General features: G+C 49.2%; 1 protein-coding gene across 2 annotated transcripts in view; it reads left to right on the forward strand.

Annotated features, from left to right (window-relative positions):
* Positions 1–15674, forward strand: part of LOC138488459 (14-3-3 protein epsilon) — a 322040-nt gene that overhangs the window by 71532 nt on the left and 234834 nt on the right. For both annotated transcript variants that reach the window (XM_069615433.1, XM_069615434.1), the window contains exon 2: positions 6307–6506. In XM_069615433.1, coding sequence (XP_069471534.1) covers positions 6307–6506 — 200 coding nt within the window. The remainder of the gene's footprint in view (positions 1–6306; positions 6507–15674) is intronic.

Consider the following 15674-nt stretch of genomic DNA (forward strand, 5'->3'; position numbering starts at 1 on the left):
TTTCTTTTTCGGTCGATCGAGCCTTGTGCTCCATCGATCTACCCTTCCGATTAACGGGTACCTGTTTTTTGGATCATTCAGCATCCCTCAAGGGTGAATTTAGTTTTTGTGGAGGCTTCTAGAAGATTCTACAGGCCTATGCCGCGTGGACCACTCCAACTGCGGCTTGTGGAATGTCTTTTTGTACAAGCATTCCCAGTGTCTTTACTGCCTGTACCTGTCGCACAAGGAGGAAGATTGTGCATTTTGTTAGGAGATGGCCCCTCGCACGATGGATTGGCACAGGTGGCTGAACAAGTGGCTACAGGCCAAGGCCCCCTGCTCTGGGTGGGTCCCAGCAGCATGCTTCTGCTAGTTCCAAGAAGGCTTAGCGGGCTTCTGCCTTTTGAGGGTGCCACTCCCGCGGGCTCCAACAAAAGGCTAAGCACTGTGAGTCCACTGCCACCGGGAGCACCTTTGCGACGGGATCCTCAGCGACCAGGGCACGATTGACTTCTCCAGCTTCAGTCACCAGTCAATGCTCAGGATCTTCAGACAAGAGGAAGTAGGACCATCCGGACAAACTCGAGGAGAAGCCCAAGACCGACTTGCCGGGGGAGGCCAAGTGAATCGGAGCACGGACCCTCCACCTTAAGGAGGTGATCGCGCAGTAGGAGCAGGCTTTACAGAACACGGCTCACCCCTGACCATGAAGCCCCAGGTACACCCGGTGAAGGCTCAGCCTTCCTTCGAGGGGGTGGTGGTGGCGGCATCTCTTGCGAAGGCTGCTGAGATGTCTCTGCAGTGCACAACCCCTGAAGGCGTGGGTAGCCCTTCCTCCCCAGAGGGAGGCTGCAGACCCTGGAGAAGATGCCCACCATCTCCCCGAGACCTTCCCCTCTGGAGGCGAAGAGGAGGGGTGGGAGGAGGCCTGGTGGCCCTCCTTGGTACGGATATCTCCCCTGAGGAGCTCATCTGCCTGCAAACCATCCAGCAGGAGCCCACCAACGAGGGTGATGGTGAAGATACCGTTGAGGAAGAGCAGCACGTCTACAAGGGCCCAGCTGCCTATTCCGCCTCCACTGCAGCTGCCACCTCCACCGCCCCCTAGAGACCTCTTGGTGGACATTCTCTCTGCACTGCATACTCGGGTCTCAGATTCAGACATGGAGGCCTATTGCACCGGCGGTCCCTCCCACAGAGCCTGTGACAGCCGATCCCCTGCTGACAGGGGAGCCTCAGGCCAAAAAGAGGTACACCCTTCACCACCTTGCCACCCTTCGCCCACCTCTCTCCCCCCACTACCTCCGAGAGGGATTCTTATATCAGTGCTTCGAGGCGAAGAACAAAACATCCTCTTAGTACCACTCCTGGATGACATTTAGGACAAAGGTTTCTATGGCCCCGGTGAATAGGGATCGCCTTGATAAGAAGTACAGGGTGCCAGATTCTGCGCCCAATTGCTTGCGGGCCCAACTGTCTCTGGACTCTGGTGTCAGCGGCATCCACCCCTCGGACAGCGAGGGCAAGAAGTTAGATGCCATGGGACGACGGGTCATCTATTCTGCAGCGACAACCATCAAGGCCGCCAACGCCTTCACCATCGTGGCTCGCGACGACCGGTAGCTGTGGTCCAGGATCGCTCCCATTTTTTGGGCTTCTTCCCCGACAAGAGGTTGGAGGCGCTGGAAATTCTGCAGGACGGCAAAGTTGCACCGGACCACACCATCACGGTAGCAATGGATATTGCCGACGTGGGGTTCCGCCAACAGGGCAACAGCGTTTGCCTTTGTTGTGGCTGGCTCGAGGCCACCAACTTTCGTCAGGATGTGGCATCGGGCCCCCACCCGTGCATCCCGGTGAGAGGCTGGCTGGCGAACTTCATCAGCGTGTGGACTACCATCCCCACCGACTGTTAAGTGCTGGACGCTCTCGCACACGGACACCCTGGAATTTCAACTGAAGTGGCCCTGAATACCACTGGTGGCCCGGCAGGAAAACCACGTCCCTCAGCTATTCTTAGAGGTGCGAGCTCATGAAAAGGTGTGATCGAGCTCATCCCAAAGAGGCTCTGGTGTGCTCAAGGTACTTGTGAAGAAGACCGGAAGCCCATCCTCGATCTCCGTCAAACAATTACATCAAGTCCCAAAAATTCCAGATGGTCACTCTTGAGCACCTGCTCAGACAGCTCGTAGAGAGGGACTTCCTGACGTCGCTGGACTTGGAGGATGCGTATGTACTTCCACGGCCCCATTCACAAGAGACACTGCACATGTCTGTGTTTTGTGGTTCGAGGGAAACCCTACCAATTCAAGGCACTTCCCTTTGGATTGTAAATGGGGCCACGGGTTTTCACTAAGTGCCTGGCGCCAGTGGCGGCACAGCCGAGACTGCGGGGTTCACGTCTACCATTAACTGGACGATTGGCTCATCCGGCCAAGTTCGAAGGACATCGCTGTCGATCATACAGTGAGGACTGTTTGCCTACTGACCTGGGGTTTTCAGTGAACTATGCAAAGTCCTGCTTGACTCCATTGTAGGAAGCAACGTTTTCTGGGATCCCGACTCCAGTGTCGTGCCTGGCGTTTGTCTGAGGAGAGGATAGTGGCCATCTTGGGCAAGGTACACCGGCTGTTGGCCCTGAAGGTCGCCACAGTGAGGTCCATCAAGTCTCTGATCTGCTTGATGTCGTGCATCTACCTCATCTGACTATGCAGGCTACAGATGTGTCCGCTACAGGAGTTCCTCTACACCCGTTGGATTCAAGTGTCGGGCAGTTTCCAAGACCAGATCACACTGGACGAGGGCATCCGTTGAGCGATACGGGGGGTGGGGAGTTTGTGCGCATCTGTCAGGAGGCGCTGATTTCCAGACCCCACCGCACCAGGAGACAGACGCCTCCCTGGCAGGATGGGGGGGGGCCTCACACCAGAAGTCTTCACACAAGAGGCTTGTGGCTCCCGGAGGAGAAATTGTTGCACATCGTGTTGGAGCTGCGGGCTGTCTTGTGCCCCCAAGTCTTTCCTTCCATCCCTCAAGGGTAAGGTGGTGCAGGTCTTCAGACCATGCCACCACAATGTTTTACATCCGGAAGCAGGGGGGCACCAGATCCCTGGCGCTCTCCAAAGAAGCGCAGGACCTATGGTGCTGGGCAGTCACCCAGGGGATGTTCCTCATCCCGTTTCATCTGGCAGGGGTGAAGAACACGGTCACCGACTCTCAGGAGGGAGCTGCGCTCTTGCCACGAGTGGGAACTTCGGCAGGACCAAGTGAATCACCTGTTCCACAGATGGGGCAATCCCCAGATTGATATATTTGTGACAGCGATGAACACCAAGTGCTGGAGGTTCCCCAGCCGGGGTGCGTGGGGGGGGTGGCGATGCATTCTCCTTCCCCTGGGAAGGCATGTTTCTGTATGTGATCCCTCTGTTTCTTCGACTAGTCAAAGACTCTCGGTCCAGGATAATCCTCATCGCACCGGCGTGTCCATGGCAGATCCACGGCAGATCTGGTACCCGGACCTTCTCGACATGTCAGCGTCCCCTCCAGTCAAGCTCGTCGGGGAAGGAGGTGCAATTCTGCATCACGACGCAGGATCGCTGAACCTGTAGACCTGGCTCCTGCAGCATTTCGGGGGTTACAATCTCCCAGCAGACTGCAAAGACTTACTTGCCAAGCGCAGAGCGTTGCCTATTCTTAAATGGTACTGACCTAAATGGAAAAGGTTTGCAGTTTGGTGTCGTAAACAGAAGATCGACCCCCTACGAGTCGTGGCTCCACAGGTGCTACCATATTTGCTGTCGTTGGACTCGCCCATGCTACCATCAAAGTTCATCCGGCGGCTATCTCCCGCTACACCAGATCTCTGGGACGGTTGTCATTACGGTCACAAAGTCTGGTTAAGGAGTTTGTCAAAGGACTGTTTTGTTCGATCCCGCCAGTGAAGGCTCCAGCCCCGGCGTGGGAATTTAATGTGGTACTGACTAGGCTCATGGGCCCTCCATTTGAACCTATGCAGACAGTAGTTCTTTTCGTGGAAGACCGCATTCCTCGTGGCCATAGCCTCTGCACGACAAGTGGGTGAGATTCAGGCCCTGTCCTGTAAACCACCTTATTTGACTTTTCACGACACAAGGGTGGTGCTGAGGACTCACACCTCCTTCATGCCCAAGGTGCCGTCGGCCTCATCTAAACGAGCCCTCAGTGTTGTCTGTATCTTTTTCCAGCTGAATCGACTTTGCACTCGCTGGATGTGGCTAGAGCGCTGAAGTTCTACATGGATCGTGAAGTGTTTCCGGAAGACGTCGCAACTTTTTGTGAACTTTGTCCCTGTGAACCATGAGGCTCTTTCCAAGGCTCCCACTTCCAGGTGGCTCTCCGGCTGCATCACCCATTTTCACCAGTTGGCAAACCGACTGTTAATTGGCCGCCTGAGCCCATTCGGCCAGAGCGATCTCTGCCACTATGGTGTTCCTGTCTGGCGTGCCCCTGCTGGACTTCTGCAGGGCTGCTACGTGGAGGTCGACTCACACCTTAACGAGATTCTACTTCGTTGACTGGGATTCCAGCGAGGAGTCCCTAGTCGGCCAAGCAGTGCTCTGCAACCTGTTTGCTTAAAAGTGAGCCTGGGAGGAGCTAAGAGATGCTTATGTTGAGCCTTGCCACCTCCTGTGGTTGTGCATGTGTGTACTGCTATGTATTTATTCATGAGCATGTGAATCCATGCCAGACCACATGCTGGATAAGGAACAAGGTACTTACCTGTATAACTGTTCTTCCGCATGGGTCTGACATGGAGTCACATGCGAACCCTCCCGCCTGCACCTCTGCGGCTCTTCTCTAGGTCCTACTGCCGCTTTGTGCTACCGAATCTGAAGATGGCTGCCAGAAGAGGGGCTTGGATAGAGGGCAGTCATTGGCTGGGGGCAGTATGACCAGAGCTCAGTGATTGGTTGTTAGGAGAAAGAGTTCAGAAATGAAACTGAATACAACTACGTTTTTTCCTCCTCCACTTCCAGTTGCAAAAAGATACTAGAGTGGGACAAAATTGGAGGGTTAAAATGTAACATCCTGCCAAAGTAGAACTCGACATGTTGTGGAGAGGGGCTGCTGAGAAATGCTTCTGTGGTACTGTTTGGGCAGGGCATGGCACTTGGCTCATCATAGGCATAATGACTTAAGCGGGTGCCTCTGTGCAAAGGGCAAGATACATTGTATGCACTGAAAATCTACCTAATGTTACCATAACTATGGTAGGTGGTATTATGGTCTATAGAAGATGTAAACTAGCTCCTTTGGATTATCCTAGCTACCTTGTATTTATAAATATAAATTGAACAATTGCTTTCTAGTGGCTCTGTTTTACTTCAGCCATCATGTAAGCCATGCGCGTGATTTGCTGTTGGTAATGCAATTTTCGCTGGTATTCAGTTAGCAGCAGAGGGAATTGGCTCCATTCTTGCAGGCAAGGTCCCGAGTGCACTCCACTTGCCAATTCCTCCAGGTCCAGGCTGAAGTAATATTGAGGGTTCCTGCTACCAGGCGGGCATGCATCACAAGCAGTGGTCAAGTCGGTGGGTGTGGTGGGCGGGCTGGGGCGGGGGAACTTGTCAACAAACACAAAGGGATGTTACTTAGCCAGAAATTAGCATATCTAGGTGAAATGTGCACATTTAATTAAATTAGCTTTGCATAACCACCCAAATTGCATAGGACGAATGGCGTTTCCCTTTCATAAAATCAACACACAAAGGATATTTTCTTCTAATCGTGTTTTTGAAAACGTTAAAAGGTGTGCAGGTTTTAAACTCCAAGAAACAATACAAATGTTTTCCATGGAACATGCAGTACCGAAATGGCCAGGGTTGATCCCGGAGGTCGGCTTGATGTCATAAGTTCAAAGGAGACATTCAATGTTTCTCATTTTACCAGGGGGGTTGGTGGGGTGCGGACTCATTCCACTGTCTGAAAAAAGTGGGTGGACTCTGACAACCCGTGTCTACCCTTGCCTTGATCACAACCCCCCCTGCCCTCGGACTCCCCTGGTGTCAAAGCCAGTTCTCCCCAAGCACACAATTTCTCACACTTAAATCATGACTTTTCTCTCCAATTGCTAGTGCAAAGTTTGAAGCCTGATTTAAAATTTGAACCAAGTTACATTATCCCTGTTCTAAGGTGTTAAGAAGACCTGGTGTACATTGTTGGCAACCTCCTGGTTTACACTTTTAGGTATTAGAAGAATCTAACCATGACGATTTGGTCAGGTAGATCAACTGAGAGCCAATAGGCTTCAAGTCTCTATTTTGAAACCTGCTTTTCTCTTTCCAGAAATGGTTGAATCTATGAAGAAAGTTGCTGGCATGGATGTGGAGTTGACGGTGGAAGAAAGAAACTTGCTTTCCGTTGCGTATAAAAACGTTATTGGAGCTAGAAGAGCATCCTGGAGAATAATCAGCAGCATCGAACAGAAAGAGGAGAACAAGGGTGGGCATGAGAAAGTCCCCAAGATGAAAGAGTACCGACATACGGTGAGTCAGTCATGCCACCTGGAGCTGTGCTACAAAAGGGTAGGAGGGCAAAAGTACCCTGCACCATTCAGGTAGCAATACTGCATTTGTCAGTGAAGGAATGATTGTCTATATACTGATGTAATGCTTAGAAAAGAGTGCATGGGGCACACTGTAATTTTGGTAGGTTTCAGTTGGTGCAGATTGAGATGAGCAATGCACCTTGCGAGCAGATGCAATGCCTAGGTGTCTAAAATGCAGTTGAAATTAGATTAATTATGACTGTTAGTCAGCTCTACAGTTGCTGGGTGTACTGGGCACCTAAAAATGGGCGAATGCTTCAAAATCTAAAAATGGCGATGAAAAATACTCAACAAAAGATAGGAAACAGACACAAATCCTTGTCCCCTGCTTTCACCCACATAGCTCCATGGATATGTTGAGACCAGTAGTACAATTGGAAGAAACTATTACTTCTTGATCCTATGTAGACTTATCTTTTAATGTACACCAATAACTAGGTGCAAAGAGAATTAAAAGAACATTTCAGTTTTTCCAGCATGGGGTCTGGCATGGATTCACATGCTCATGAATATTTCCCGTCGTCGGGCTGGTAATCCTCGGTAAAGAAAAAAAAAAATCAGTTTCACTTCTGAACGGTCTTTTTCCTAACAACCAATCCCTAGTCTCTGGGTCATACTGCCCCCAGCCAATGCCTGCCCTCTACCTAAGCCCCTCCTCTTGCTGCCATCTTCAGATTTGGTAGCACGTAAAGTGGCAGTAGGACCAACAAGAGCTGCAGAGGGGTAGGCGGGAGGGTTTGCTTGTGAATACATGCCAGACCCATGCTGGAGAACAGTTTAGTTTGTACCGCGCGCCGAACCCTGGGGTAACCGGGCGCCAGAGACTTGGAGATCGTTACAACATGGCAAAAATATACAATAGACTGTGATATAACAATGGGTGTAGTAGACCGGGTTACAAGGTGGTCGACAGACATGCGGAGAAGTAGTACATTAAGCAGAGTTTTTGTTGGAAAGCCAAGTTTTTGTTTTGGCTCCAAGCCCAAAATGAGGGTTCTGCTCTAAGGTTTGGTGGCATATCGTTCCATAGTTTGGCATCTATGACCGGGAAGCTAGCGCCACCTGCTTTTTTTTTAGGGAGAATTTGGGAACGGAAAGGTAATGGGAGTATGCCGTTCTAGTTGGTCTAGTTGATGTGTGATTGTGGGACTTGTCTGCCAGGTATTTGGGTGCGTCATTGGAGCGGCATTTATGGACTATGACGAGGGATCCGAGAGTGATTCTGTCTCATACAGGGAGCCAGTGAGCATCTTGTCTGATGCTGGAGATGTGGGCGTGTCGTGGGATACTGAGGGCGGCCCTGAGGGCATTATTTTGAAGCACCTGTAGTTTGTTCAGGTTGCATTCTGACGTACCGAGAAAGAGGGTATTGCAGTAGTCAATTTTTGAGAGCACCAGCGCTCTGGCTAGTGCAATGCAGCTGGAAGGCGATAGGAAAGGTTTGCAGGCGTTGATGAGCTTATTAGTATAAGCTCTGGATGAGGCTGTGGCATTCACCTGTCTTTTGCAAGAGAGTAGAGTCTAGATAAACCCCAAGGGTTTTAATTTCTTTGGCTACTGTGATTAGGTTACCGTCTATGTTGGACGCGTAACAGGAGGTCTAGTTTGTTTAGCCGTGGTTGGGAGCCGACAAGAAGGAGCTCAGTTTTCTCGTCGTTGAGGCATAGTCCTTGCTCTGCCATCCAGGTGAGTAACTTGTTCCTTCTCCAGCATGGGGTCTGGCATGGATTCACATGCTCATAAATACATAGCAGTACACACATGCACAACCACGGGAGGTGGTAAGGATCAACATTAAGCATCTCAACGTTAAGCATCATCTTACACCTTGGGCATGAAGGAGGGGGTGCGTCTGCAGCACCACCCTTGTGTCGTGAAAAATAAAGTACGGTGGTTTACTGGACCGGGCCTGAATCTCCCCCCACTCGTGCAGAAGTGATGGCCACGAGAAACGATCTCTTCCACGAAAATAACTTCAGCGGTGCAGAGTGCACCGGCAACGAGAGGGTTCAGAACATGCTTTCTCAGATCCCTCAATATGTAGCCAGTTGGGAAGTGATGGTACGCAAGGACATGTGTTTGCTAGGTATGATGGCGTCATACGTTTACTTTGTTCCCCACGCGCGGCTGTGCATGCGTCCCATGCAAGAGTGGCTCAACAGCCAGTGGTGTCCGAGCAGAGGACAATGGGAAGATCTGGTAGATGTCCCACAAGCCCTCATTCTCTCTGCAGTGGTGGTCAAAACCTCTTGAAGAGTAAGACCTTCACCACCCCCGCAGTGGAAGCCACTCTTGCTACAGATGCATCTCTCACAGAGGGGAGGACCCCCCCCATTCCCCCCTCACCTGCTTCAACAGACAGTGACAGAGTTTGGTTGTCAGACATGACATCCAACCACATAAACCTGTTGGAACTGTTGGCAGTATTCAAAGCACTGAAAGCTTTTCAAACTCAGCTGCAGGGAAAGACAGTCCTGATCCTCAGACAGCACCACGGCCATGTACTATCTGAACAAACAAGGGGGGGGCACTCAATCTCTAGAACTGTCCCAGAACATTGGAAGTGGGCTCTCAAACAGAACATGTTTCTGCTGCCTCAACACGTTCCAGGGGACGTACTCCGCAGAGATTTCCCACTACCAATAGAGTACTAATTGCGATTACACGAAGCCCTCGTCTCCAACGTGTTCGCGGAATGGGGGTTTCCAGAGATCGACTTGTTCGCAACTCTGGAGAACGCTCCATGCCAATATTACGCCTCCAGGTACCCCAGAACCGTTCCAAGGGGAACGGTCTCTGGATCATATGGTCAGGGAAATTTGTTTACGCAAAGCCCTCCACCCCCCAGACTCCCCTACTCAACAAGATAGTGCACAAGATGCACCAGGAACCAATCTCAATGATATTGGTGGCCCCCATGTGGGCTCGCCAACCCTGGTTCGCTCATCTGATGGAGATGGCTCTATCTCCTCCGATGAAACTGCCTTGCCTGGACAAAATGTTGTCGCAACACAAAGGGGAGACACTTGCCCAATGCCTGCAGATATTGAACTTGGCGGCCTGGCTCCTGAAGTCAGAGTTTAAACCTACAACTTCAACAAAGATGTATGGACATAATTGGGTTTTCTTGCCTCCCTAACTCAGTATTGCTATTCCAGTAAGTGGAAACGTTTTGCCATCTGGTGCAACTCTAAGAGCATCAACCCCATTGACTGCTCTCCTACACGTATTGTTTTGTACTCGACTCATTGACTTGACTCAGGCCTGGTCTTTAACTCTCTAGGTTCACTTAGCTGCGCTTTCAGCCTACACTACATCACAACAGAAGATGTTGTAGTGGAAGATACCATTTATTAAGGCTTTCATGGAAGGAGTAAAGTAATTCACCCTCCCATTTCTAACCCAGCTCCCGGATGGGACCTGAACGCAGTGTTGACTAAACTGAAGGGGTCTCCTTTCGAGCCTATGCATAGAGCAAGTCTCAAAGATCTCACCTACAAGACTGCCTAATTATTACTTCCATTAGGGGAGTAAGTGAACTACAAGCGCTCTCGGTTCTAGACCCCTTTGTAACAGTTCAGAGATGGTGGTTCTGCACACTCACCCTAGGTTTGCAATTAACATGGGAGAAAGAAGCCTGCACACACTTGCTGTACGCAGAGCAGTCATGTTTTACATGAAAAGACCTCGACCACAAAGGAAAAAACTATTTCAGTGGCAGCAGGTAGAGGAGACCCAGTCTCCAAAGTTACTATCTCTAGGTGGATTGTCAAATGCATCACACTGTTACTCTTGCTAAGAAAGAACTTCCCTTGAAGCCTAGAGCGCATTCTACTAGAGGCACTGTGGCTTCCATAGCATTCATTGCAAATGTTCCCCTAGAGTCCATTTGCAAAGCGGCAACCTGGAGTTCTGTACACACCTTTACAAAACACTATTGCTTAGACACTCAATCTAGGTCTGATTCTCAGGTGGGACAGGCAGTACTAAGATCTTTTTTTTTTTCTCACTACTGTTCCTTCTTGCATCCCACATCCAACTCTGGGTACTGCTCGCTAGTCTATGCACAGCATGTGATTCTAAGCAGATTAACAAGCATTAGAAGACATGCATTTACTTACTGTAAAAGCATTGTAATGCTGAAAATATTCCCCTTCTATGTTCTCCAATCCCCAAACACCCACACACCTCTCACCAACTCTCCATCACTTACATTCCTTAACCTCAAACTCTGTCATACAAATACTCACATGCTATGTCACACTGTTTGCACTGCCCAGCCCCTGCCACACTCCAAATCATACTCCCAACTCACACCTTACACTCTGCAATTCCTCCCGCAATATGCAGTCTTCTTTTGTGCTGCTTCTGCATCTTGCATCCTTTCTCCCATTCTATCGCACTCTTCCCTCATCCTTTTTCCCAATCTGCAGCTCACTGCCTCTTTCTGGCCAACCGCTTCCTCTCTGCTTTCTGGCTCACTGACCACACGCTCCCTCTACTTTCTGTACCTCGGCTCGCTCTCAGATTTCTGGCCCACCGCATCGCTGCTTCCTCTGCTCTCTTGTGCAGCGCTTCCTCCTCTGACCCACTGCTCTTCCTTTGCTTTCTTGCCTATCACTTCACATCTCACCCATCACCCTCTCTCTCATAGTGTAACCATTTCTTTATGTTTTTAAATGTAGATTTTGACTCAGTTCCTCAAATAATGGGGCATTTAAAAAAACCCAGAGGAGATGCTATTTTTAGACAACCCATTTTTGGAAATGAGCAGGTCACCTTATTCTCAAAGGTGACCGGCGCATTTCCACAGGTTTGAGCTGTAGCGCAAATTGTGCGCTGGCCAGCTGCCTTGAATGGTGGTCTGTGTTTGACCGAAGTGTAATTATTTGCAGCGGAATTAACCGTAGAAAATCTCGCTGCAAATTGATTTGCACTTCAGCCAAACAACCCAAAATGTACCTTTCACCACCACCCCGCCCCCTCCCCTAATTAACTGCTTGGTCGCTGCCGCTTCCCCTGCAACCATGCGGTGCCAGATCCGTCCCTCTAACGCGGGTCGGATCCGACTCCGCAGGGTCCCTTTTTCGTTATTTTCTTTTTTCTCTCCCCGCCTCCAATATTGAGGAAAAAGGGAAAACACTTCTGCAACCATTCTAGACCAAAAATACTGAACATGGGTAGCGGGTGACACCCCCGCAACACATGTTCAGTATGTATAAAAATCGATCGCATCGTACTGGACGAAATGGGTCAAATTGTAACATTTGATAGATTTTTGTCATCAAAATGGGCAGTACTTTGAATAGAATCGCTCTCCCGACAGTGTTCTGCAAGCTCCCAGCACCTTTCACAGGGACACTCCCTCCAGGTGCCTGCCGCTGTAAAATGCAACCCAAAAAATGCATTTTTATCCTGTTTGAGGAACAGAAATGCAAGCTACACAGCAGCGGTTCATACCTTAAAAGAAATGCATGACCGGGTCAGGAAAGACCCTGTCATGCAATGGCAGCCCCACATCCCGTGCGCGTAGGGTGGACTACAATTTCTGCACATTTAAAAGTGCATCTTGCTTGGAAATGAGGGATGCGCTTTTAAATTGACAGAAACGCCACTTTATTTGATCAAGGAGGTGAAAAAGGCCATCTGGGCGCGCATATAAAATGTTCCCATTCATGTGTCCCTTGTGGATTGGGCTGCACTTTTTTGGGGCGCAAGTGATGAGATGTGTTAGCGCATTTCATTTCTTGTGTAAAAAAAAGTTGACAACCTGGCACCCTGAGTTTTTCTTTTTTTTTTTAAAGATGCTGTTTTTGCACAAAAAGGCCGTTTTTGCTGCATTTTGCAGGATCGCAAAATCGCATCGCTATAAGCTGGAGGGTCTGCCGATTGCTACCTGGACCATAAAACCCAAGACTCTCCGGAGTCAGCTGACTCTTGGAGGTGTGGTGGTGTGGCTAGGCATAATGGGCGAGCCTGAGCCCCTACCGGGTCCAAAAGGAAGAGGGCGTGGAACTCAACACCCCTTGACATGGACTGCATCTGCCACTGCGCCGGGGGACTGAAGCTGTGCTTAGACTGGAAGCAGTCCAGGACAATCCAGTAAGAACAAATGTTAATAGCTATTTGCCTAACAGCTGCAAGGGGGGAAGCATACCTAAAAGTCGGACGTAATTTACTACTGCATTTACTACTGCTTTGAACTTGCACGCCTCTCCACATAGTGGGACTAAAGCAATAAAAGCGGCACTTATGGCTGAACAGTCGGCTCCTCCTGCTGTGCCATTACCTTCCCAAAATCATTCTTACTCTGGAAACCTGCAGTTGCTGCCCCATGTTTCATTTAATGGTCCTGCTTTATCTGCCCATGTTAACATACCCGTTTCGGCACCTAGCGCCGAGTCAACACTCCCCCAGAATACTCTATGGCCACCAGAACCAATCGGCCCCTGCACAGTAGCCTACCTTGTGGGTCTGCTGTGCCGAGCAGCGCCGCGTCCTTGCTCTATCAGAGCTCTGTGTGCGTTGGAGCTCTGCGGCCCTGTCCCTTCGGAACGATAGTCGGAGTTGGGGTGGACATGTCACTCAGGGTGGAGCGAGGAGCATCCGTAGAGCTGCGGGCTGTTGCACCCGGGAGGTTTGTCCTCTGGGAGGCCTTGAGTGCAGACGCCGCTGAGGTTTCTCTTGGAGGTGCTCCGTGGTCTGGGCTCCAGATGGCGCTCAATCAGGCTGTTCCAGCCTTGGCTACGCATGCGGGGTCTGCATCTCAACGACAGCTGTGTGACTCCAAACAAACGATAATGGGCAGAGAAGTGGAGTTCAATACATATGCGACTCTATACTTCTCTGCATCGGAAATGCCTAGAGACTTCTCGGAAGTGTGAACAGGTAGCAATTCAGAAGTACCTTGTGACGCTACTAAAAGCAGGGCGATTACATTTGGAACACACTTTAAATTTCCGGATGTTGCGCTATCAAACCCTCCTTATGGTCAGAATAACGGAATGTATTTACATCCATTGAACACTGAAACTAAACGAATGTGAACTTTCTGGACACAAATATCGAGCCAAATTTTAGCCCCTTGTATAGAGACCAGTTAGAGTCTAGAATGGGGGAGCCTGTACAAGACGCTCCATCTGCTAACGCTGTGCACAACGCTTATTGCGGCAAGACCCGAGAGGTACGTGCTATAAGCCGAATAACTTTGGGGTTGGGTCAATCGACCAATTATACAAGTTCTGATCAAATAATGCCTGAAGTGTGGCAACCCATGGATACCTCTGCATCAGACCCTAATGAACCGCCGCATAATGTTGCTAATGAAACACCAAGTATAAACTCACTTGATGTACTCAACAAGCTTTTACAGGACCTAACGAAAATAAATCTGGCACGTATTGCACCAAAATGAGACGAAATTATGAAAGAATGTAGCAACAAGGCTGTTCTAGAATTTGGCACGGATCAACACAAACTAAAGTGTAAAAGTTATCACGGGACGCTCTGTTCCTTCAAAGCATACAAGGATCGAAGACAGCGATTCCACAGGCGTTATTTGCTCACAAATAAGAGTACAGAAGATACAAAACACAAAATTGCCTACTCAAAATAGTGGAGGTTTAGTCCAGAAACCTACAACTTTAACGGCAAACAAGAGCGGTTCAACTAGCGAAAGAGTCCAGATGATTCTTCCAGACTCATCATTCGTAGAACGAGAGTATCCGAAAATTTGCAGATTACAGTGTCGACCCAGGACTAACGTAACAGAAGGTCCTGTAAATCAGGAAGGACTGCTCACAAAAATCATGCAAGACTTGCAACCAATTCTAACATCCACACTGACGTTGTCTTGGAGTCTGTTCATTAAGTTGTATGAGCAAGTCCAGGACTGCTTGAACGATCCAACTACTTTAGTCGCCTTGATGAACTGCAAAGTGGTCAACTTGGAATATGACAACTTATTCAAGCAAATGTTCTACAAATCAACAAATTAAATTGACAGTTCTTTGGCGACCCTAGTAGACCAAAAACAAACAGTTAAAACAAGAAGCTTCTGGCTGGAGTGGCCAAAGAAGCTTAGCTTATTAAGGCAACAAAGACATAATGTCAATGATGGGCCTAGTCTTCAACCTAGAGCAGACCCTGTTCATGATTGTGAATCCTCTGGTGTACGATTTAGTAGTCAAGGAATCAAAGACTGTTAACAAAAGTACCAAGTGAAATGCCTGCAGAGGCTGACTGTACTCAAACAGGCCATAAGACATCGGGCTTAATAGAAGAGCAACTAACAAAAAGAACATAGAGATCGGAGAAGTTGCCAGCTAAGATAATCATGCCTACTCCCCTGAATGATGATCATTTGGGGGAAAATCCGCTCGAAAAGGCAACTGGTCCCAGTGTTGAAATGACATCCTTTGCTATAGCAGTGGGAAGTGCTCAAAGCATAGGAAGCAATGCAAATGGCGACGCTCAGATGCCTTCGACACCTGCTGATCTTAGAGGACGCACCATAGACCTTGTGAGCCCCGTGCTGCCTCCTCATTCAGACATAAACAACATTGAAGATGTGCTTTCGATATTTAAAGCGCCGCAAAAAGAAGTTGCCAATTCTGTACAACCAAAACCACCTCCAAGTAAAAAACCTAAAAATCAAAAAGGGAATAGAGCTCGGATAGGTAACCACTCGAGAAAATTAGACATAAGCTGTAAGCTTCACTATCAACACACATGCTGTGTGCACACGGGCAATTCCTATAGTTCCTCAAAATGCAAAGATAAGTCATGTGGTTCAAGATGACACAAAAGATAGCTATTTTTAGCGCCAGTGGTGATATTCCAACTGACGACCTGAAATTATCCGTCTATGGAGGAGGTTGAATTGGATGAATTCGAACAAGTTCAAGAACTCAAAGATGCCGAGGGTGCCATTTGTGAACCAAGAGAACCTTCTGCGATGCCACAGCTCATAAAGGATAAACCGGCAAGAGTATGCACAATGGTGCCATCCATCTGCTTGGATTCAATAACGCTGACGGAGCCCGAAAAACCACAGAGCCCTCCTTTTGTGAGGCTCCTCCAATAATGGGACAAACTCACGGTCCCT

Source organism: Ambystoma mexicanum, chromosome 9 (genome assembly GCF_040938575.1).
Source record: "Ambystoma mexicanum isolate Mex_15411 chromosome 9, UKY_AmexF1_1, whole genome shotgun sequence".
Taxonomy (NCBI): Eukaryota; Metazoa; Chordata; class Amphibia; order Caudata; family Ambystomatidae; genus Ambystoma; species Ambystoma mexicanum.